Genomic DNA, 22,474 nt, shown 5'->3' with positions numbered 1-22,474 from the left:
GCTGCTTCGCTGATCAAGGCAGTGATCAGGCCACGAAATACATCCAAATATAGTTTGGAAAGCTTTAAAATCCGCAGGCTCGTCAGAAAAGGGCCTGTTGATATGTAAAAGCGGTTGTTAATGAGGACGGACCCACGAGAATTAAAGGACAGATGCAGCGGATGGACAGTGATGGACATGTAAGACTATGCAAGGAATGAGGAGTGAACTTAATAATAATAATCAAAGTGTTTTTTATTGATTTTCGTATCACAAACATCAAACATCCCAAACAAGACAAAATAGTAGGATTCAAAATATACAGTATACCACAAACACAGGTCTAAACTACAGACAAAGCAGTAACAAGACAGATCCTACTACTACTAGACAACAGACATAGCCACCACCCGTGTGGTCCAGACACCCTCGGGTTAAAAATAAATAGGTATATAAAAATGACAACAATAATAATAATAGTGATATTCATTATAACACAAAAACAAAAAATAAAAAGGGGGGGGGTTCAGAAGCTGCCACTTATGTTTGAGCAGATGAAAACTCATGTTCAAAGTAAGAAATAAAAGGCTGCCAGACCTTAGAGTATCTCTTAGTATTGCCCAGTAAAGTAAATCTAAGATGTTCTAATTTAAGGTGTGCCATCACCTCCTCTACCCATCGTTTGTGAGTTGGCGGTGCTGCCTTTATCCAGTTAAATAAGATCAATCTCCTGGCCAACAGTGACGAGAATGCTATTGCTTTCCTTTGAGCAATCGTTAGTTGTGTTTCCCCTGGTGCCACACCAAAAATGGCTGCAAGAGGACCAGGCTCTATATTCTTGTTATATATGGATGGGAGTGAACTTAATAAAGAATAAAAAATACGTCTGACTCTGTTGTGTTCACGTCTCTTTCTTCTCGAGTGACCATGAACCTGAACGTCGATGCCACACACCGAAAAAAAAAAACACTTGAGAAAATGTCACCTCAAGCCTGAGCGTCTAAAAACAGAAATCGTCCTAAGACGCGCACGGCGGTAGCAACTATTGAACATCTGCTAGAGGATGGAAGGTGCTGGCAGCCACTCCCCACCTATTAACATGGCTGCGGTGCTTCTCAGTGGGACCCTCTGGAGGCCGCGACAAAACACACAGCTGTGGAGTGTGATGTGCTGGATGATATGACCTGGATTTTGCACACAAATTTCAAAAGCGCTAAATGGCGCAGGTTCATATCAAACAGCCGCACCTGTTTCCTTTTGCAGATGTGCGAGTTTATAACACCGGCGTTCACACAACTGAGGATGAATTCCCTTCCTTTCTTTGTTCCGCCGAGTTGTGTTTGTGGGCAGATTAAGAGGTGTCGCTTTAATATTAGCGAAGAATATTTTCACGCGCTCTTCTTTGTTAAAGTTTTCCTTTGATGGATTGTGAGGGGCACGTACTCAGAAAAACCCCATGGAAATACAGACGGTGTTGTTTTCCCATTTAAAATCAAACAAGTGGAGCACCTTTTAATAAACCACTGCAGGGCGCGCACTGAAGCTCGAACGACAGGTGCACCCTCACCGAGTGTTTAAAGGAACAAACTTTACACTTCACCGTCAACGACACTCCTCCAGGTCTTTCTAAGAAACCGGCACATCAGAGTGCATCAGCTGTCCCGGCTCGCAACGACACAGACTTTGGAAACAGGTTTTGGAAAAGGGGTCAGCTTTAATGTGGCAGATGTGGACAGATTGTCAGGCTGTGTTGCTGAAATATGTGGAAGGTCTGGGCTTGAATATTAATGCAGATTCTCTAAAGCATGTTTAGACTGCGAACGTATACACAACACATTGTATTTTATGCTTTAATGCATGGGTCTTCAACAGGGGGTCCGCAAACCCTAGGGGGTCCGCAATATTTTGGGTTGATTAGACGTTTTTATATAGTTTTTTCCAATTTTCCCCAACAAATTTAACATATTTTAGTAAAGGGATAAATGGAGGCAGAAGACGTCTTTCAGTAGCACTTCTCTCATTCGCTTGGTGATTCACTGTCCCTTCTACATTTAGCTCTGTTTAAAGTTACACCTTAACTCATTTTCTTTATCTATCACCCCACTGTTGCACATGTTTGAAATGAAAAAAACGAATATTTGAACCTGCGTATTATTTGAACAGCCTAACGCTGAGTGCAACCCCTTTTAAAAACAGTGACATCGGCAGAACAAACCGGAGCAGTTACGGGACGTTACATCATGTTCATCTCCGATCAGATTTTTGTGTGTGTGTGTGAGAGAGTGCGTTGGAGGAAGCGATAATGGGTTGGAGTGTGAACTCTGGGGTAAGGGTTGCGTGACCGTGTCTTTTTACTCACCTTATATCCCACGATGACTCCGTTCCTCTGGTCCTGAGGGAGGGCGGACCACGTGAGGAGGATCTTGGAGGAGCTCGCTGCCTCGGCGCTCACATTCACAGGAGATCCAGATGGAACTGGAGAATACACAATAAAACACACACACACAGAGGCTCACACGGCGCTCGGTGCTGCTTCACTCTCTGAACCAATCTTCGATTTTATCTCAATCATCTCCCCGCCCTCTCTCCATCAATCTTCCCTCCATTGAAACAGAGGGAGAGTGTAGAGGGCAGAGAGGAGACACGGGGAGGTAATCGGAGCACATTATTCCTCATCCATCAGCCTTCTTATGCCCTGTTCATACAATATTTCAGACATCTCTGTTGGACACCTTCAAACAAGAGCTCCGTGCTCATACCTGATTCTGCGGTCCGAGCAGCCACAGTGTTGCTCCACGGCCCCGGTCCTATGGAGTTGAAGGCTTGTATCTGAACCTGGTACTCGGTCCAGGGCTTCAGGCCCTCTACCGTGGCCTCGCTGGCGTCCCCCGCTCCCTCCACGTCTTCCGTCCTGTCCTCCCCTCGGCCGTCCGTCCTCCACACACGCAGCCTGTAGCCCACGGTCTCCGGGCTGCTGTTATAATCGGACTCTGGAAGAGGCTAGAAGGTGATAAAGAGCGAGAGGAGGGAGGAGAGGGGGGCAGAAGAGCAGCTTAGAATGAGGTGCTTTGCATTCATTATTCTTGTCATGATGCCAAGGTCATGTCGCCATATTCCAGTGACATTTGTGTGTAAGCATACATGTTTAAAAAGAAAAAGATCAACAAACATTAATGCGGTTAGCATGAGACTCAATGTATGTCTGTTTAAGAGGTCCTTATATTATTGTCAGGATATTTCCAGTGGTAGCTCTTTTAAATAATAAAAAAAAGAAAGAAAAAAAAAGATATTTAATTTTGTAGTTTCCATTCTATAATAGCTTAATAAATGATGATCAGCGTGCCAATCCTGCCAAGTATCTTATAATGTGTCAGCACTTGGCGACCATGATCCATCCCTCTATCTGGAGGTAATTCATTAATTCTGACTCTGATTTATGGACGCAGAGCTGTGGCTTCAAGAGAAAGCGCTGAAACGAAGGTAAAGTTAATGATAACATGCTGCTGTATGTAACAGTGTAACGTAGTTCATCATAAGCCTCACACTGAGCCGCCTAAAGAGCATCTCTAAGAAATGTGTGTGGCTTGGCTGCAGGCGCCTAGAGCAGAGGTCCAGGCCCCCAAACTGATGGAGGGATTAAGTAGGAGCCTCCTACCTACTATATGTGTTCTTCGGCCTGGTGCTTTTTGTAAATATACATTATTATTTATCATGATGCATTCAATATTAAGCTATTCAAACAGTAGGAGGGGCCGTGCAACAGCCGTAAACATAAACGTACCTGACATAAATATATATAACTTAATAATTCAAGTTTTAACTTTAAACATAGCTAAATGTAGCAGGTAGACATGTCTCCACTGTTGCGGCGCTCTGTGTGAAACCGTGAGGCAGCTCCTGTATCACTGAATGAGTGAAGTGCTACTAAAAGAAAACATATTCTGCCTCCATTTATCCCTTTACTAAAATATGTTGGATTTGTGTTAATGTTTTTTTAAATAAATTTGTGGGGGATACTTTAAAAAAAGAAAAAAAATATGTATATATATATATATATATATATATATATATATAAAAAAAATGTCTAATCAACCAAAGATTTTGCGCTTTTTTATGTCACCTTTTTTAAATTGTGCGACACATGAAAAAAAAAAACCCTCCCCTTTGACATCCCGTCTCCTGATCCCGTCCCTCTTTTGTCATAGTCACCCTGTCATCGTATTTTACTGTCTTCCATTCTCATTTCCTGTGACCCTCTCCGCCGCTCCTGTCCATACCTTCTCCCTGTCATCCGCTCTACTCGGCCAGTGAACAACCATGTGATTATGCATGACTCCCACAGCCACCTATCATTCACTGCCTTAAAATCATGTTAGCAGAAAGTTCAGTGTGCTCACAGTATGTAATTCCACACACATTTTAACCAACATTGTACGGCGGTTGCTCGGCGCTGTGTAACAGATAAGGACGTGAGACACCCAGTCATTTTAAATACCCTGGTGATTTAGCTCAGCTTAGCATTTAGGAGCCATAATACAGAATGTCACATTAGCTTTATTACCCTTAATATGCAGCTTAGAATAATAGCCTCAGCTAAAACCATTGTAATGTTCCATTATGACAGAAAACCTAGCATACTTCAGGCTGAGCGCTAACATGCAGGTAAAATCCCATTAGCATGCTGCACAGGTAGACCATAGCGCCTCAGTGTCTGTGTCTGATTTGACAGGCTCTTTTTCTCATTCCAACTCTTAAATGGAAAATACTCCGCTCTCCATTTATGTTATAATAGAAGTGGGGGAAGGGCAAGGGGGGGTAAAAGAGAGATGGAGGTGGGGTGGGGGGTGGGGGGGGCAGAAAAAGAGAGAGGGATGAAGAGCTGGAACAAGAGCAAAAAAGAAAAGACAGTGAAGAGAAAATTACATTGCAGTTTGTGCTGCTAGCGGTCCGCGCGGTGAATGGGAAATGTGACAGATTAGTGTTAGCGCTGATAACCAGGAGAGACACTGATTATAGGCTGTCAGCCACTCAACCTGTTCAGTCCTGTGCAGCCGGCGAGCGCACGTGCACATGCATATGCACGCGAGCACCGGCATAAAAAATAAGATGCAGCGGAGAGAAACAAAGAAAATCCCACCTGAAAAGGAGCGGCGTTCGAATGAACGCTCAGCGAGCGAGTCGCAGTGGGTTCATGGCTTAGGAGTGTTAAGCGTGCATATTCGATGTGTGCGTTTGTGTGCGATTTTCTGCACCTTCCAGCCGAACCGCAGGCTCGTCTGCGTTGCCGACAGCAGGCTGAGGCCGGAGGGGTGCGTGTCGGGGGCGGCCTGTAAGGTCTGGATCAGTCTGGAGGGGGTGCTCATTGGACTGGAACCGACAATGTTGACCTGCTGCATCCTGAACCTGAGGAGGAGAAAGAAAAAAAAAAAACGCCCTTTTTACACGTCAAGCTCTGTTCGTTTTGGAGAAGGAGCCATATCAAAGCCTGTAAAAACACTCGCAGAAGGTATTTTGTGGCTCCGAAGAGAGATGACGTCTCAACGGGGCGGCATGGTGCAGTGTGACACAATTCAGACTCGGGGAAAGTTGGTGTGTAGTGCTAATTAACAAATGTCACTCGCTAAAATTTCCTGCGCATAATAGGGGGAATACAGAACCAGCAGGAGGGAGTCGGGATGAGGTTCACCAGACAAAACAGATGACACGAGGGAGCAGAGAAAAAAGGGAGAAGGAGAAGGAAAATCTTCATGAAGCATTTCAGCTTCAAACCAAAACAGAAAACAAACAAATACAAATAAACACACGTTGTCATATTGTTACTGCAGGAAAATTGTTGCTGGTTCTCGTTGTGCGAATAATAATTACGCGTTTGTGCTGTGGCTGCTTAATACCACTCGCGTGTCTTGTGCGTCACTTTTATGAATAGAATAAAAATAAACAAGCCCACGTGCAAATTTTAAATCCTTTTTGGCAACGGCCACGAGTCACATCGCACCGACTGAATGCGCAGGTATCCACGCTGAGCCGGGGGGGATTGGGGGGTGGGGGGGAATAAAGCGTGTAAGGTTTTTGGAGAGGTATGAGAGTTATCCACTGCCGTGTTTTGGTCTGAGCGGCAGCTGAATGGAAACGATTTAACATTTTCACACTTTTCCCTCGCTTGGGCGCCGGCTCAAAGTTTCCCTGGACGCGATGGATGGAAAGAAGAGCAAAAGCAAAACGTTGGCGACCGCACGAGCGCACGGACCTCACCGGCTAAGTTGTCCACGATGAGAAGCGGCCTGGGCGGGGTTTAACGCATATGCAAATTTCAAGCCACGGGTTGCAAGAAGACAAGACTTTGAAAACGGGCTGCATGAAAACAGTGTTAGCTGGGCAACCTGGACCACAAATTTATGGAGTGCTAAATTGTGGTGAGTTCATAATGAGTCGGCCCTAGTTGGAGATGAAGCGTCCTCGTGGAACGGTGGATGTTCGCAGATTTGTATCAGCGTTCCGCTGAACTGAGTGACAGGGAAGATCTGTGGTAATATTTAAATAGCCGTGATATTGTTGTCTCCCGCTGAACCGTCTGCGGCCACCGAGCGTTCAGTCAGCAAACGAGGCGTAACCGCGCAGACCTACAGACACGCGCGGAGCCACGAGGGACCGTTTGTTGCCTTTGTTGCTTCTAAATGCAACCCTGCCTCAACGCGGGGTGACGAAACGCAAAGAGCACGCAGAGCGCGCGAGAGCCTGCATCTGCGAGTTGTTGTCCCCGAATTGGGAGATAGAGAGCAGAGCATAAAGAGGGACTTAAAGCAGGGGATAAGAAATACAGACAAGTGCATCACTTCATCTAACGTCCCAGTGGTGTCGCCTGTGACAACATAATCCCTGCGAGCATACGATGAATGCATGCGCACACGCCGCCGCCCCATTACAGATGAAGGGGGAGATACGGGGAGCAGGAGGCAGAGACAGACAGACAAACAGATAAATACGGGAGACAGACAAGGGGGAGGAGAGGAGGAAGAGCTGCTGAAGTTCAGAGTGCCGATAGATCACATTTACAAAATGCCAGCTCCCAACAGCCCTTGAGGAGGGATTACAGATGCTCCTCTCTCCTCCTCTATTTCCTGTTCGCCTTGTCTCTTCTTCCCTTTAATACTCTGCGCTGCCGCTCTCACTTTCCCATCACCTTTCTTCTCCCCTGTCCCCATCCCTCGCCTCCCCTCTAGCTAGTTGCAGGAGGGTAATAAGGATCTGCATGCAGCACCTATGAAGATGCTGACAAACAGAAAAGTCTCTGTGGATGGAACTGTCTCGCCGTGAGCCTGTGCGATTTATCTGACTTCACCGGAGCCTCGCAGCGCTGGCACAGAGTGGGCCGCGTGCAGGCCAGCGTGCGCGTACGTGAACATACGTGTGCGGGAGCATGGTCTCGTGTTGGGCTGCGTGTTGGGTGATTACCTGTACTGAGTGAAAGGGGTGAGGTCTGGGATCTCCAGCGTGTCTGCATCTGGCTGATTGTCTTTCTTGTAGACGACTCTCCAGGCCTCCTCCTTCCCGTCCTCCTTCACCACCTGTTAAAAAAGAAAACGGCTTTCCTGTTTCACGATCTGCACTGAAAAGACGTCAGCTATGAACGTTTCATCACAGACACACGCACCTGTCCCTCTACTATCCATCGGGATGTGGCGGTCTTGCCATCAGGGCCGGGGCGGAACCGAAGTGTTGCCGACCGAGGGCTGATGTTGGAGATGACTAAGTTGGAAGGGGCACCGGGAAGTTCTGCGGACACAAAGCAGAAACAGTACGGTTTTACCAGAAACTGCAAAGAAACTTTAGAACATTCTCCAACATTTTTCAGGCCAGGGACCCCCAAACTGGTGAGGGATTAAGTAGGGACCCCCTATCAACTACTAAGGGTCTAATCAACCAAAATTTTTGCGAGTCTCCCCTACGGTACCTCCGCGGACCCCCTAGGGGTCACGGACCCCCTGTTGAAGACCGCACCTCTAGAATAATTTAGAATAATTAGCCACATATTATGCATTAGGTCAGTAGGCACCACTTCCTCATCAAATATTTACAGAAAATGAGTCACAAGAGACAAGTCAAAATCATTTTTTTTTTTTTAAAAAAGAGAAATGTTTCAATGACTACTATGCAACAAGTTTCTTGCTTTTTGTTCAAACACTAAACTTTTCAAGGGATAAATATACACATGATGCCAAAGTTGACAAAAACGTTCCTGACCTGGTGAACAACGCCTGAACAATTGATTGAATTTTAATCGTTAATTGATTTTGGCTGCCACGCTTAAATTAATCTGAGCGTCGGCGATATTTATATTTAAAATGTGGGCTCTGCTGCGTTATCTAATCAAGCACTTCTTTCTGAACCCGTAGTCGGTCAATCACCGAACGCATGGTTACAGCTTCATTAAGCTGCATAAATGCTGCTGCTAGTGACTGGCTCCAAAGGGGGCAAATCCCCATAGACCCCCATGTTAAAAAGCCCAACTTTACAGCATTGTTAAACATGTTTACAGCCTGGTTCAAAAACGATTTTGGTCTTAATAGTTTATTTCATTATTCATGACAAGGTTTAAAATTCTGCATAATTAAGGGCGTTCCCTTAATGAGTGACCGGTGGTAGCTTGAGCTAACAGGTAGAGTTGGGTGGGCAGATCTCAATGTCTGTCACGATCCCCCCAAGGACCATATTTGGAATATCCAAGTGTGGGTGGAGTAAAGCTCGTCCAACATGGCTCCACCCACTTCTTGCTTCATTTTCGAGATTCAGAAACCAATGGGTGACGTCACGATGGGTTTGTCCATAGTATGTACAGTCAGTGAGAGGTGAGTGAGAAGAAGCTATGGCAGCAACTGAAGATGAGGAGCAACATGGTGAAAGAAAACGTTCACAACCTGGTATTTCTTACCAAAAACTTCAAGGCCGAGGCCTAACGTTATCGCCTTTTCTGTATGAGCCGTAACTGTTTCCAATGAGTTACACGTTGTGATTGCACTCTGTGATAGCATATTTATTCTGTTTGCCCTTGATCAATTTTAAATTCTGTTTTTTTTTGTTGTTGTTTTTTGTTTTAATCGTTGATTTAAAGTTCAATTTTATACTTAAAACTGTTGACATATGGATTGTTTAAAAGTAGTGCAATAAAAATACAGATGTTTTCCCTAACATGATGAATAATCGTGATTACAGTATTGATCAAACTAATCGGGATTATCATTAATCGTGCAGTCCTAGTAACACCTGAACAAATATATATATATGTAGAAATCTGGTACAAAAAAAATGCTTCAAGTGGTGGTGAGCTAAGAAAACTGCCGGCAGGCTTTATCAAATACCTCTACGTATGCATGTTTGGCGCGACAACAGTACAACAAAAATAATTAACATTGAACTACAGCACATGAACTTACAGCCGTACAGTGTTTTTGTCTTTCCAGAGCATTTTATATCAGATTTCCAAGGTCGCTGAGATAAAACCAAGAGAGGTAAACTTGTGCACCAGTGGATGTGAGCTGAATTAAACACACACACACACCACTATATTCTATTTAAGCTCTAAAATGTCTCAGCAGGCTGCAAACCTGTTAAATTATGTCTGACCCATTTTTGTCCCGACCGTGTTCCATCTCCATGGCAATAACAAGAGACAGGGAACAGGCAGTTCGGCTGACCAGCTGTGGCGCGGCTTGAACGGCACAATCACGCTGGAGATGAGAATCTGAAACATGAGATCTGCCCCAACTGATCTCTTCACTGTCTCACATACAATAACCGGTAAACTGAAGACAAAGCTCCTCTAGACGGAGCTGACAAACCGTAGCTGACAGCGCGGCATATTGTCATAAGGACCAAAGTAATTCTATCTCGCGGCTTATTTCTTCTAGGGTTTAAACGCAGAAACTTTCAGAGCTATTTTTCGAGATGATAACACGCTCTCAGAAGGTAATTAGACAGTAACTGTCATCCCCAGCTGGCACGCGGTGCACACTTGAAAGCCGAGCGTGACAGTATCAATAACTGGAAGAAAGAACAATTAGAAATCAACTAATTCGGCTAATAGCAGAAAGAAATCTCTCATTATTACAAGTTTGCTCGTCGGCGTTCGGTAGCTAAACACAACTGATCGGTTGCTTCTGTCACACTCAAAATGAGAGAGGCTCTGAATTAGGTCAAAAAAAAAAAAAACAACCGGAAGAGATCTATTGTTTCTCCTGGAATGACCTGGAATAAATCAAGGGGGAATAATATGTTTTGCATACCCGATTTTCAACCAGCGCTAAATAATTCCTATGAAAGGTTCATACTCCACCTTACAAATGCCACACACACTATTCATAGCTGCCTCTGAATGGACTCTCTCACCGACAGCTGTTGAATTGTAATGGTACTGGTGTGGCCGGCAGCACATATGACAATGGAGGCGCGGGATGGAATCCAGCTTTCTTTCTTTCTTTTTTTTTTTTTTTTTTAATCTTGCGCTAACAAATGCAATATGTGACAGCTTGTTTCCGTTAATGGAATTGGCATAATCAAAAATCATCACAATCCACTTTGCCCTAAATCGTCTCACTCGCTCACGCAACGAGCCCGAGCACTTCAGAGCCACTTTCCACGCGCCGCCCTCCACCGTGTTTGGTTTAGTATCCGTGGACGGCCTAAGTGCTCGCGTGTCATCCGCCGCGATCCATACAGCTCCGCTTGCACGTACGCGTGGAAAAGCGAATGCTGCGCCTCCTAACAGATCAGCACACCCTGACACGTCGGAGAGATTTTCACGGAATTGAGAGAGGATTTTTATTGTTATAAGACAATGCAACATGACTGGGTCCCGTTATTATGGAAACATTATTTAGTCCGGGTACGGCGAGTTGCATGTGAGCATCGCGAGACAAATTACAGCCATCAGCTGCCGCAGCTCCGCAAGCGCGCGCAGCAAAGTTGTAAGGGGTATAATGTAGAAATGTTGATATCAGCTGCCTGGCTCAGATGAATGACAAAATTCTCTCAACTCCATGAATACATGAATAAATAAACAAGACAAGAATCTGTGCTCGGCGGATCGCGCTCTTTCTCTCTCCGCTCATTCTTTAGTTCCTAATCTTCAGTCCTCTATCTTTCCGTCAGTCTTTTGCTTTCATGAATTAATGAAAAACCTCTGAATCTTAGAACTGTCGGTATCCATCTAGCTTTCACTTTTTTTCTGCTTTTATTCATAAATTAGTAATCTGAAAATGTTAGGACAAAAAATCCCGCCACACGATCCGGGATTTTTTCTTCCACCCCACCCACCCCCACTCCCCCCCACGACACCGCCGCTAAGTCCACTTCTGAGAGGCCGGTCCTCTGTTCTTCAGAGATTGCATTTTCTCCTGTTTTCTGTTCCTTCCTCATTACGTTCCTCTATCTGCTCTCCCTTCTTCAGTACTGTTCTTTGATTGTCTCTTTCGCTCCCTCGCATCGCTGCATTCCCTCCACTTCGCCATTTGCAGTTAATCAGCACTAATAATGATTGCGACTTGGCCTTAGTCCAATCACACGAGCTCATCGCGCGCACGAAAAAAGCATTTTGCACGCGCACAAACACACGCACAAATGCAACTTGTGCTAAAGCGCTCCCCGAGATGCCGTAAATGACCAACTCTTGTGTGCAGCCGTGTATGTGAATGTGTGTTGGCTGTGTGGGTGATGATTCATGGATGCACACTAACAGCCACTTATCAGCCTGAGGAAAGACAATGGCATCGTAAGAGCTCATCAGTCATATTTACTCTGCTACACACACACACACACACACAAACAGAAGAACTGTTTTAACATCCACTCTGACTGGCTCCTGTGTGTGTGTTTGTGTGTGTGTGTGTGTGTGTGTTAGTTTCTCGTACCTGGCGGGACTCCCGTGGAGATGGTGGAGGACGTGACCACGCCCCGTCCTGCGGCAGTGCGAGCAGCCACCTGTAGCGTGTACGCGGTGGTGGAGGTGAGGCCGGTCAGCTGGTACTGCAGGGTGGAGTTGGACAGGGAACGTTCCTCACGACTCGACTCCACGCCGGGCGCCTCCCACCACAGCACGTAGCCTGCGGGGGTTCGGAGCACACGCTGGGTTAACGAAGGCGCGCGCGCGGACTCCAACAGACACGTATACGCGCGCGCGCGCACACACACACACACACACACACACCAGCACACACACCAGCACGCGCGCTTATATATAATGAGAGGTGCGGAGCCAAAAAGGAGGAGAGAGTACGGGAGGGGCAACTTTACTCAAAATTCCTGTCTGTCCCTTCGCATCTTCGCAGTCATGCATCACACTCCACCACCTTCAAAATGTGTGTGTGAGCGGGGCCACTTGTGTGCAAAGCCCCGGAGAGAGTGAATGGTCCCTCATCTGTCTCCCTGCTCACCAGGTGCTGGATGAAAAGCAGGTTGAGGAGAAAAGAGTAAATGTGCAAGGTGACCTTGATTGAATACCCATTTTCCCCCCACTCCTCTGAGTGTGTACGCCGACTGCGAAAGCCACTCCTGCTTTGTTAGACTGTGGTCTACTTGTGTAGCCACCTGATGAATGTTGGCCACGGCGCAGCCATAACAACATAAAGACACACACACACACACACACAGGCAATGTAGAGTAATCACTTAATTCACAGCGGCGCGTTGTGTGCCCCAGCGCCATTGTCTTTCGGAGCCATGGAGGAGCAGAGGCAAAATGAATAGGGGTGGGGATGAAGGGGGGCTGCTTCTGAGCTCTCTGATGTGCCACACAAACAACACCCCGGGTGTTAGGAGGCGTGGGATGAGGGCATGTTGGAGATAATGTGAGAAGACAAGCTGCAGAGGGAAGGGATTAGCTGATGATGAATCAGTTGTTGTACACAGGCGCAGAGTTAGAAGAAGAGAAAAGTCAGACGCAAAGTGTCGAACACATAAGAAACTGCAGAAGTTGAAGGGCTTTTTGCAAAGAGGGGCGATTTTGCGTTTTTTAATTAAATCAGTCATCCACCTGAGAAGAATACACTTGGACTGAAAATGACGGTCACGTTATCTCTAATCATTGTGTGTATTACTTTCTGGCGAGAGCGCGCGGCTCTAATGCCGGCTCATCAACACTGGTAATGGGACTGAGAACGACGCGGTGGAAGAAGAGTTTGTTGATGATCGAGGGGAAGATGGGAGCGAAGTGTTGTGCTGTGCTTTTAGAGATGTGATGCTAAAGGAAAGCTCTAGACTTACCTTTTCAGTTTGGCTCTTAACTGAATCTTAACTATTTACTATTTAAAACCTCTTTAAATGTTTTAGTGTTTTTTTAAATGATCTAAAGTTTGATTCTGTTGATTAATTTATCTCATTTAATGCCCTTAAGTCTTAGCGGTTAGCATTTGATTGTTATCATTATATAGCATAGGTCTTAAACAGGGGGCACTGCAGGGGGGTCGCGAAGTCTTTGGTTGATTGGACATTTTTTATATATTTACACTTTTTTTTAAAGACACATTAGCATGAATCCAACATATTTTAGTAAAGGGATAAGGGATAACTTACTATTGAATGATAATAATAACGATGTATATTTATAAATAGCTCTAGGCCAAGTTTAATATAGACCACATATAGTAGATGAATCTCTCTATGAGTTTGGAAGACGTTGAAGACCCCTGTTATATACTATGTTTAGCGTTTTTAGGTGTTTCTCTGGTGTTTCCTCATAGTGTTTTCACAGCTCCTGCTCCTGTTCTGATGAATACTGTTTTTATTCATTTTGCATAATGGATTTTTAAGTCGATGTGTCTGTCTGTGCATGTGCATGTGTCGGCGGAGAGGGGTGATGGTGGTGGGGGGATGCGGTGGTACAGGTGGGATTGTTGGTTATACAGCTACTTTTTTGTGTTTCACAAATAACGTTGATTCATAAAGTCTGGAAGCGCTCTCACCGGTGATGATGCCGTTCTTGTGTTCAGGCTCTGCCCAGCTGACTCTGAGCGACGTGTCCAAGATTTCAGTGAAGCTCAGGCGGCGAACAGGCCCGGGAGCTAAAAAAAAGAGAGAAAAGAAGAAGAAAAACACACACATCCATCAGTTTACAGCAGTTATAAATACATTTTTTCATGATAATAACAATAATAATAATAATGATCTGATTCAGAATATTGTCGCAGGCTAAGTGAGCCATTTACACAGGCACTCATCTCTTGGCCATGCAGCGCGTTACCTGTGACTCTTAGATCTCACACATCACCTCTTAATCACGTCTGCATTGACCAGCGCACACACTCAGGTGCATGCGAGCCTGTCGTTTCTCATTTCATCCATGGCTCTCTAACCCCTCTCCCTGCAGAGCGATTAAGCTATTCATCTGAGACATTCAATAACGCTCACACACAATCTCCCTCCCTCTCTCTCTCTCTCTCCAACACACACACACACACACACACACACACACACACACACACACACACACACACACACACACACACGCACCTCTCTCTCTCTCCGACACACACGCAAAGAGCTATCATCAAGCAAGAATTACACCCACCGTTAACCCTGCAACACGCCCAGCAACCAATCAATACCTGTCCGCTGCTGCGCGCGCGCGCGTGAGCGCTCGTGTGTTTGTGTTTGTGTTTGTGTACACATGGCTTCTAATATCCCTTTCCCACTCAATAATTGCTGGTTGGTAATAATTGCTTGTCTGTCTGGCTATAGGCTATTGTGTTTATTTGACTGTGCGACTGAGTGCACGTGTACTTGTAACTGGGAGTGGCAGCTATTATGTTTATCCATGCAACAGCGGGCCGTAAATACCAGTAATTCTGAAAACATATGAATCAATTCCCTTTAAGAAGACACAGCGGGAGGGGAGGGAGGAGGGGGGAAACTACAACAAAGAAATTAAAAAGGAATGAAAGGCAGGTGAGAGGCTGAGAAACAACGGTGCAGTGTTGGGGTATTGCGTGTACTGGGTATTATGCACACAGCTGTGTATCACACGGATAGAAACAGCTGCCCTGAACACAGAGCGAGCCAATACATTCATTATTATTCACGGAAGAGGCCGATGGGGTATTCTTTATTCACATGGATCTCAGTGGCAGGGCGTGCGTGTGTGTCTGTGTGTGTGTGTACTCACTGTCCTCGTGTGTCTGCAGCAGGGTGGGCGGGCTCCGTGGGCCATCTCCAGGTGTCGTGAAGCAGAGGGTGGAGCCAAAGTACCAGGTGAATTTCTTCAGTCCGCTAACTAATCCAGTGTGGCGTGAACCGGGGTATTCAGGGGTGATGGTTACTACGGTAACCTCCTCCGGTGATTGTTCCGGCCAGACCAGCAGCTGTTATATTTGAAATAAATAAATAAGCAAACAAACAAACAGACAAATGATGACATCTCTAATATCTGCCGGAGCATTTATTGTATTTTTCCATAATCTTTTTGTTTGTCGTTATTTTGATTCAGCAGCTCCAGGCTACAACATCCATTCCTATCATTCAGGCAAAACTGATTTACAAGGCAGTGAGGGAGTTTTTTTTTTTTTTTTTTCCCTTTTAAACTGACAAATGCTATTTGCAAATTTGTCAAAACGACTAAACAACATTCATGTTTCATTTCCTAGTACGGGGCATGCATTCACGTAAGGACGAGCCGCTTATAAATTCAGTCGCTGTCCGTCGTAATGCAAACCAACTCAGATACACAACTAAGTTGGAATATCGTTCCGCGCTTAATGAAAGTTTAATTTATCTTCGCGGTGAGACTTGATTTATATTCAGAACCACGGCGCTTTGTGTTATTGCTGTAGCCTCAAAAACAAACTGTGAAAAGCATACACTTACATATTCATAATGAGAGATAAGCCACAGGCAACACTGTGCGGTACCAGTGTTTAAAGTTACCGATAAAATAAATTAATAAATAAATAAATAACTGGCTGAATGTGAACTTTGCGCCAAGTTTTAATCAGAATTAAACTGTGCCATGGGTTAGTGGCGCGTGGAGGAAAAAAAAAAAAAGACTTTGTTTACACACGAGCTTCATATGATGATAGAATTCAAAGTGTCTCTTTAATGGCATATTGTTATTGAGGCATTTACATATGTTTGTTTTAACTGCACTGTCTGTAGGGCTGAAAAGTAAAGCTTCTGTTTGTGTCTGTGTTTGATAAGGCCGTGAACTTTTCCTCTTACTGCTCTGTTTTTTCTCAGTGTGTGTGTGTGTGTCTGTGTGCGTGCGCTTTGTCGCTGTTTAAGTGCTTCAAGGTATTCCAGGTTACAGTGTTGCCTCTGTCAGCCGCACTGTTAATTGGGCATTCCTCTTGTTCCCGTAGGCAGTATCACTAATGTCACATATTGTGTGACATACATTGGTGCAATTTTCTCCACTCTGCTATTACTGCACACGGATTACGCGCACACAGCTTATTCGGTGAAATAGCTTTATGCTAGTTAATCACGTTGCTTTATGTGACTGGTGAGGATTGTAGCAGCGTAGAGCTTCGCACAATGCTCACTTTTTTAAAACAACTGTGATAGATGTGTTACGGAAACACTGTGAAAATTGAAATGAAATACTAAACATCGTCTTAAGCAGTACCACTGCAAATGACGTGACCGTGTATTGGTTACTGGAACGCAGTTAAAACAAAGCCAGTTGAGAGTCTGCCTGTAGGGCGCCACACTGCGCCCAGTCTGTCACGGTAAAATAAGGTTTTCTATTGTGATTTATTATCAGCACAATGCAGTTTGTGTCCAGTGAAAGAGTGCTGATCTGGCATTCGTGTGTGTCCCATGTTAGTCAACTTCCAAAGGGTGCTGGAACGACCGGCTCTGCTGTTGATACGTACACTCACTGGCCACTTCATTAGGTACACCTGTTCAATTGCTTGTTAATACAAATAGCTAATTGTCCAATCACGTGGCTACAGTTCAATGCATTTAGTCATGCAGAGGTGATCAAGACAACTTGCTGAAGTTCAAACTGAGCATCAGAATGAGGAAGAAAGGGGATTTAAGTGACTCTGAACGTGGTATGTTTGTTGGTAGGGTTTACAGAGAATGGTCTGAAAAAGAGAAAATATCTAGTGAGCGGCAGTTGTGTGGATGAAAATGCCTTGTTGATTTGAGAGGTCAGAGGAGAATGGGCAGACTGGTTGGAGATGATAGAAAGGCAACAGTAACTCGAAAAACCACTGTTTACAACCAAGGAATGTAGAATACCATCTCTGAACGCACAACACGTCAAAACTTGAAGAAGATGAGCTACAGCAGCAGAAGACCACACCATGTGCCACTCCTGTCAGCTAGGAACATGAATCTGGTGGGGGTGTAATGGTGTGGAGGATATTTTCTTGGCACACTTTGGGCCCTTAGTACAAACTGAGCATGGTTTAAATGCCACAGCCTACCTGAGTATTGCTATTGACCATGTCCATCCCTTTATGACCACAGTGGACCATCTTCTGACGGCTACTTCCAGCAGGATAATGCTCCATGTCACAAAGCTCATAACATCTCAAACTGGTTTCTTGAACATGACAATGAGTTCACTGTACTCCAATGGCCTCCACAGTCACCAGATCTCAATCCAATAGACCATCACCTTTGGGATGTGGTGGAACGGGAGATTCTCATCATAGATGTGGAGCCGACAAATCTGCAGCAACTGCGTGATGCCATCATGTCAATATGGACTACAGTCTCTGAGGAATGTTTCCAACATCTTGTTGAAAGTTTGACATGAAGAATTAAGGCAGTTCTGAAGGAAAAAGGGGTCCAACCTTTTACTAGCAAGGTGTACCTAATAAAGTGGCGGTGAGTGTATATCTTGAAGCCAGTTACAAAGGAAAACCAGTGTGCTGCGCTGAAGCACTGTGCTTAAAAGACAGACAGACTGACGTACTGATAGATGATGAGTAAGTAACTAGGAACCGTTATCAGTCCTGCAACAGAGGCGAAAAAAAAAAACTTCAAGGACACAACTTTAAGACACGAAACTCGTCAGAGGGGAGAAGTTTGGCGCAGTGGGTTCTGAACTATATCGTTAAGGGTATTGTACACAATCAGTGATCTGTGGGGTGTGTGAAATGAGATGAGATGAGGCTTTGCTTCATATCCTCTTTTAATTAATATCATTATCTGCTGCCCTTTAACCAGCACAACACGCCCAAAGATGCGCAACCCTCACGACGTGTACCCCCAGTCACTGGTGAGTGGTGGAGCCTGGTTCACAGAGACGACATTAGAGAGCGACATCAAAAAGACAGAAAGCCATATAGTATTTATCAACCAACAAAGACGCCAACGTTCACACTCACATGCTCGTACGCAGTGACGCGTAGCAGGAATGTGGCGTGTCGTCTTTGTCATGTTAATCAGTTCCTCGGGGGTTGGTTGCCACAACGAAGTAAAGAATAAATCATACCAGGACCGTAGATCACTCGTAGTATTCAGTCCTTTGCTTTCACCCCCACGCCCCATCTTTATTTTATAACCGCCTCTTATGCCTTCTTTGGCCCCATGCACCATACTTTTGTGGCGTCTATGTACTTATATTTCTCTATTTAATCCTCTTTTTTCTACACCTCCATGAGTCATACTTTCCTTCTGGGCGCTGACCCCATACTCGGTTAAGAGGAAACAAGAAAAAGGCAGCACATCCTGGGAAACGACCTCTGAACTGAAATTCCTGGGAGAAGTGAACAGTTTCTTTTTGTTTTGTTTTTATTTTGTTCCTGTTTTTCATTTTTCTGCACCACAGCAGCAGCAGCAGCAGCAGCAGCAGCAGCAGCAGCAGCAGGCCGTATTTACTTTTAGAGGCACTCGTTTTTAACTGCAATTCCATATTTTTAAAGCCACTTTTTTTTTTTCTGTTCACAGTTTGCTTGAACTCAAAGGATTTGTGAGTAGAGCTGAGAGGCTTACCTTGTATCCCTGGTTGATGCCGTTAATGAATTGCTGAGGTGGAGGGTTCCATGTAAAGCGGATGGTGGTTGAATTAATAGCTACAACTTCCACTTCCTGCGGAGGTGCTGTGGGAACTAAACGTGGACACACAAACAAATAATATTTAGCTGCAACGGGCGCGCTAAGAGAAAGTGGAGGAGTACACTGGAAGAAAAGACAACACACACAGCAGCAGGCTCAGACGTCTAAGCTTAGTGATTTTAGGTTTTGTGCCTTGACTTTTTCCGCAAGGAACGGTGGTAAATAACTCAGACACCATATTCAGATTTTCTTTTTCCTTTGACTAAAAATATATGCTAAGCTTGCAAAACCTAAATGCCAAACCTACTCCTGTTCTTTGCTGCAAAATGAGCTAATTCCTCAAAGGTATGTAATCTAATGTATAGTATTTTGCATTTATGTATTTTGCCTTTTAGTACCTTAGGAATGGATACGGAACCATTAATGGTGTCTCATAAAGAATAAAATAATGAATTGACTCTATTTAGTCTAAATGTTATGTCAGTGACTGGATGTTTCGATGTTTCGATCAGTCGTGTACGAGACAAATACAGTGCCCACACAGTTTGCGTCTTCTTTCAGAGCCCGTCTGTACTTTGCACTGCAGACTTGTCCAGTCCAAGCTAAGGGAAACCTGATATCATAGCAACAGCAGGATGTCACCTTGGGGTAAACTGGAACTTCGCTGGCTAATTAATTTTACGATGAAGGTACACAAGCACACACAAGATAGATAGACTGTTTATTATCATTATATATATATATATAAAGAAAAAAAACTGAGTGGGAAGCACCAGTGGGGATCTGGTTTGCAGTGACTGTACGCAAGTTGTCGCATATGTCTAAAAATGAATACATTTTGCATTTCCAACAAGACTATTTAAATAACAATCTTTAATAAACCAGGGTCATTTTATGTTTAAATATTAAGATATGTTCAAGGATTCCACAATAAATAGATCAATGATAAGCCTATGCAGTCAGACTAAGCAGAATAGTAATGTTTTTTTACGTCTGTTTGAAGCGTGTATGTACTTGGCTGAGGCATTCATTCATCATACACCTAAGACTGAGAGAGAAAGAGAGAGAGGGTGAAGGAAGGAAGTGCGCAGAGATATGACGGGAAGCGGTGGAATACACCGTGTACATTGCAGCAGTCTTTCCTATGAAATGTAGATTATTTGTTCCCTATGAAAAAAAATGAAAGCTGTTAGGAAGTAAACAAGTGCTGAACATGTTCGGCTTTCGCAAAGTGAACATATTTTTTGCTTCATCCATTTCAAGATGGAACCAAAGTCTCTTGCGTTTGTTTTTCTTATTTTTTTTTACCCCCATTCGTCTGTGTGAGAGGGTATGAGCAGTTCTCCACATGTAGATCATTATGTTATGTGAAATCTGTCGGACCAGCTGGTCAGTTAGAGAGAGGGTAAAAGATGCATGGACATAAAACGGCAAGAAGGAAAAGAGGGAAGCCTGAGCGCGCAGTGTTTGTATGTGTTCTTGCACAGCTGAGGATTGCAGAGTTACACCATTGGACTGAGGATTTGTGCAAAGTGAGGACATTTTGGTTGGTCCTCACTTCTTTACAATGCTGTTTGAGGGTTAAGACTCTAGGGTAAAGGTTACAACAGTTATGGTTAGGGTTAGGGTTTAAGGTAAGGGGCTAGGGAATGCATTATGCCAGTCAGTATGTTTACATTCATGTGAAAATAATTAATAATTGCCTTAATCTGACTTTAACTGGACAACTTAAGTGCTTGTAAACACGTTACTTACATGTTATCCTTATCTGATTAAGACACCGAGATAAAGTGATTGGAAATCAATTATCTCCGGCAAGTATATGCTTAATCGGACATCTAAGAAAGCTGGTCGCAGAAGAAGAAGATAAACAGAACCGGTACAAGAACCAGCTGAGGGATAGCGTGCAACTTACCTACACCTTAAGTAGTACGCACATTACCTACGAGATTCAAAAAGCTGAACTATTATCCAGCTGGTTGTTCTTTGAAATAGAACAACCAGCTAACTAATAGGTCAACCGGAAAGTGGGCCGATCAACATGGTACTAACCCACTGACAAGACACAGATCGCCACCTAGTGTGGAGGAGGAGAACATGTTCCTGTCAGTTATTCGATTTTCTCCGTTGCATGTAAACTGGGACAAGTACCACGTTCAGAAAGTTGAATTTTGAGCATAGCTCCATTAAGCTGTGCGTGTAAACACACTGAATGAGTGTCCTCACAGAGATAGCCATACAAACACTTGTGTGTTTGCGCGTGTGTGTGTGTGTGTCGGCACATGTCATGGTGATTAAACGCTAAGGGGTTTACGCCGATGCTAGAAAGCCACTGAGTGATAATGCACTGTTGCATGATGGGAATGCCCTTTACATCTTATATATTTGAGCTAAAGTGGACAGACAACACAAACACACACACACACACACACAAACACACACAGTATATAGAGTGGAAAGAGACCAGAGCAAAAATCTAGTGAAAAATGGATGACACTAGATGGTGCAAGAAAGGGAGCCAAAGAATGAGAAGACAGAAAGCGAGACGGGAGATTAATTGATGTTAAAGATGCTCTCTCCCTCCCTGCCTCGCTGACTGTGCCCTGGGGACCGGCTTCTAACCCCTCACAGCTCCCAGCTCCAGATAAAACACTAAACTCTGCCCTTTGGGGGAATCTTAGTATGCACATAAGGCTGCTTGTGAGAGAGAGCTGGAGAAGAGTAGCGTTATCAGAGGCTAACACTGAGTCCAACCACATCCTCTCAGAGACAGTGAGAAAGAGAAATGTCCCATCCATTGCAGCCACTCCCATTAAACCACATTAGAATAATTAATGAGCCTAACTCTCTCTCCTGAGTCTATAAACCTGTCCTGAACTCTTGTAATAATGACTGCGAGTTTTATGTGCATGCGTGTGTGTGTGTGTGTGTGTCTATGTGTGTGTGTTTGTGTGTGCGTGGCCGAGCCCATCTTTAATAATGATAATATACCGGTGGAATAAAAGTCAGGACGAGCACAAGTTTAAAGAAGATTTACCCCCACAACCACTTCCTCTCGTCTCCCTTTACAGTCGTCACTTACATTCTTCCCGGTTCCGCGAACCACTTCACTGATTTACATTTGAGAGAGAGTTGAGAGTGTGTTCCTCTGTGCAGCCAGGTTTAGTACAATAAACACACTATTATATGTCATATTATATATTTATAGAGCAGATCATAATCTCCCCATGAACTCCCTCCAGCTCATCCTGCAGAATTCCAAGTAGCTCTCTGGCCAGGCGGGAGATGTGACCCCTCCAGCATGTCCCGGGTCGCCCCCAGGGTCTCCTCCCTGTTCACTGAGGCTGGTGTGCCTGCGAGGGGATGCCTCGGGGGCAACTTCAGCATAGGTCTGTACTGCTGGCTCTGGATGGGCTTACGTGCTACGGAGAGGCCTTATAGTGACTGTTTGTACCTGTGATCTCGTCTGATCACCACTGAGAACGTTTCAGTAGGTGGA

At 44.6% G+C, this 22,474-nt stretch overlaps 1 protein-coding gene across 2 annotated transcripts in view; it reads right to left on the bottom strand.

Moving 5' to 3' along the window:
* Positions 1-22,474, bottom strand: part of LOC125004304 (protein sidekick-1-like) — a 243,981-nt gene that overhangs the window by 35,068 nt on the left and 186,439 nt on the right. For both annotated transcript variants that reach the window (XM_047578816.1, XM_047578817.1), the window contains 9 exons: positions 18,913-19,028; positions 15,131-15,326; positions 13,932-14,030; positions 11,883-12,074; positions 7,631-7,752; positions 7,432-7,544; positions 5,232-5,382; positions 2,739-2,979; positions 2,339-2,454 (listed from right to left, as the gene is read on the bottom strand). In XM_047578816.1, the coding sequence (XP_047434772.1) occupies positions 2,339-2,454; positions 2,739-2,979; positions 5,232-5,382; positions 7,432-7,544; positions 7,631-7,752; positions 11,883-12,074; positions 13,932-14,030; positions 15,131-15,326; positions 18,913-19,028 (1,346 nt within the window). The remainder of the gene's footprint in view (positions 1-2,338; positions 2,455-2,738; positions 2,980-5,231; positions 5,383-7,431; positions 7,545-7,630; positions 7,753-11,882; positions 12,075-13,931; positions 14,031-15,130; positions 15,327-18,912; positions 19,029-22,474) is intronic.

The sequence above is a fragment of the Mugil cephalus genome, chromosome 2 (genome assembly GCF_022458985.1).
Source record: "Mugil cephalus isolate CIBA_MC_2020 chromosome 2, CIBA_Mcephalus_1.1, whole genome shotgun sequence".
NCBI classification, from domain to species: Eukaryota; Metazoa; Chordata; class Actinopteri; order Mugiliformes; family Mugilidae; genus Mugil; species Mugil cephalus.
Note: the sequence above shows the minus strand (reverse complement) of the source record. Positions and strands in the feature narration are given on the sequence as shown.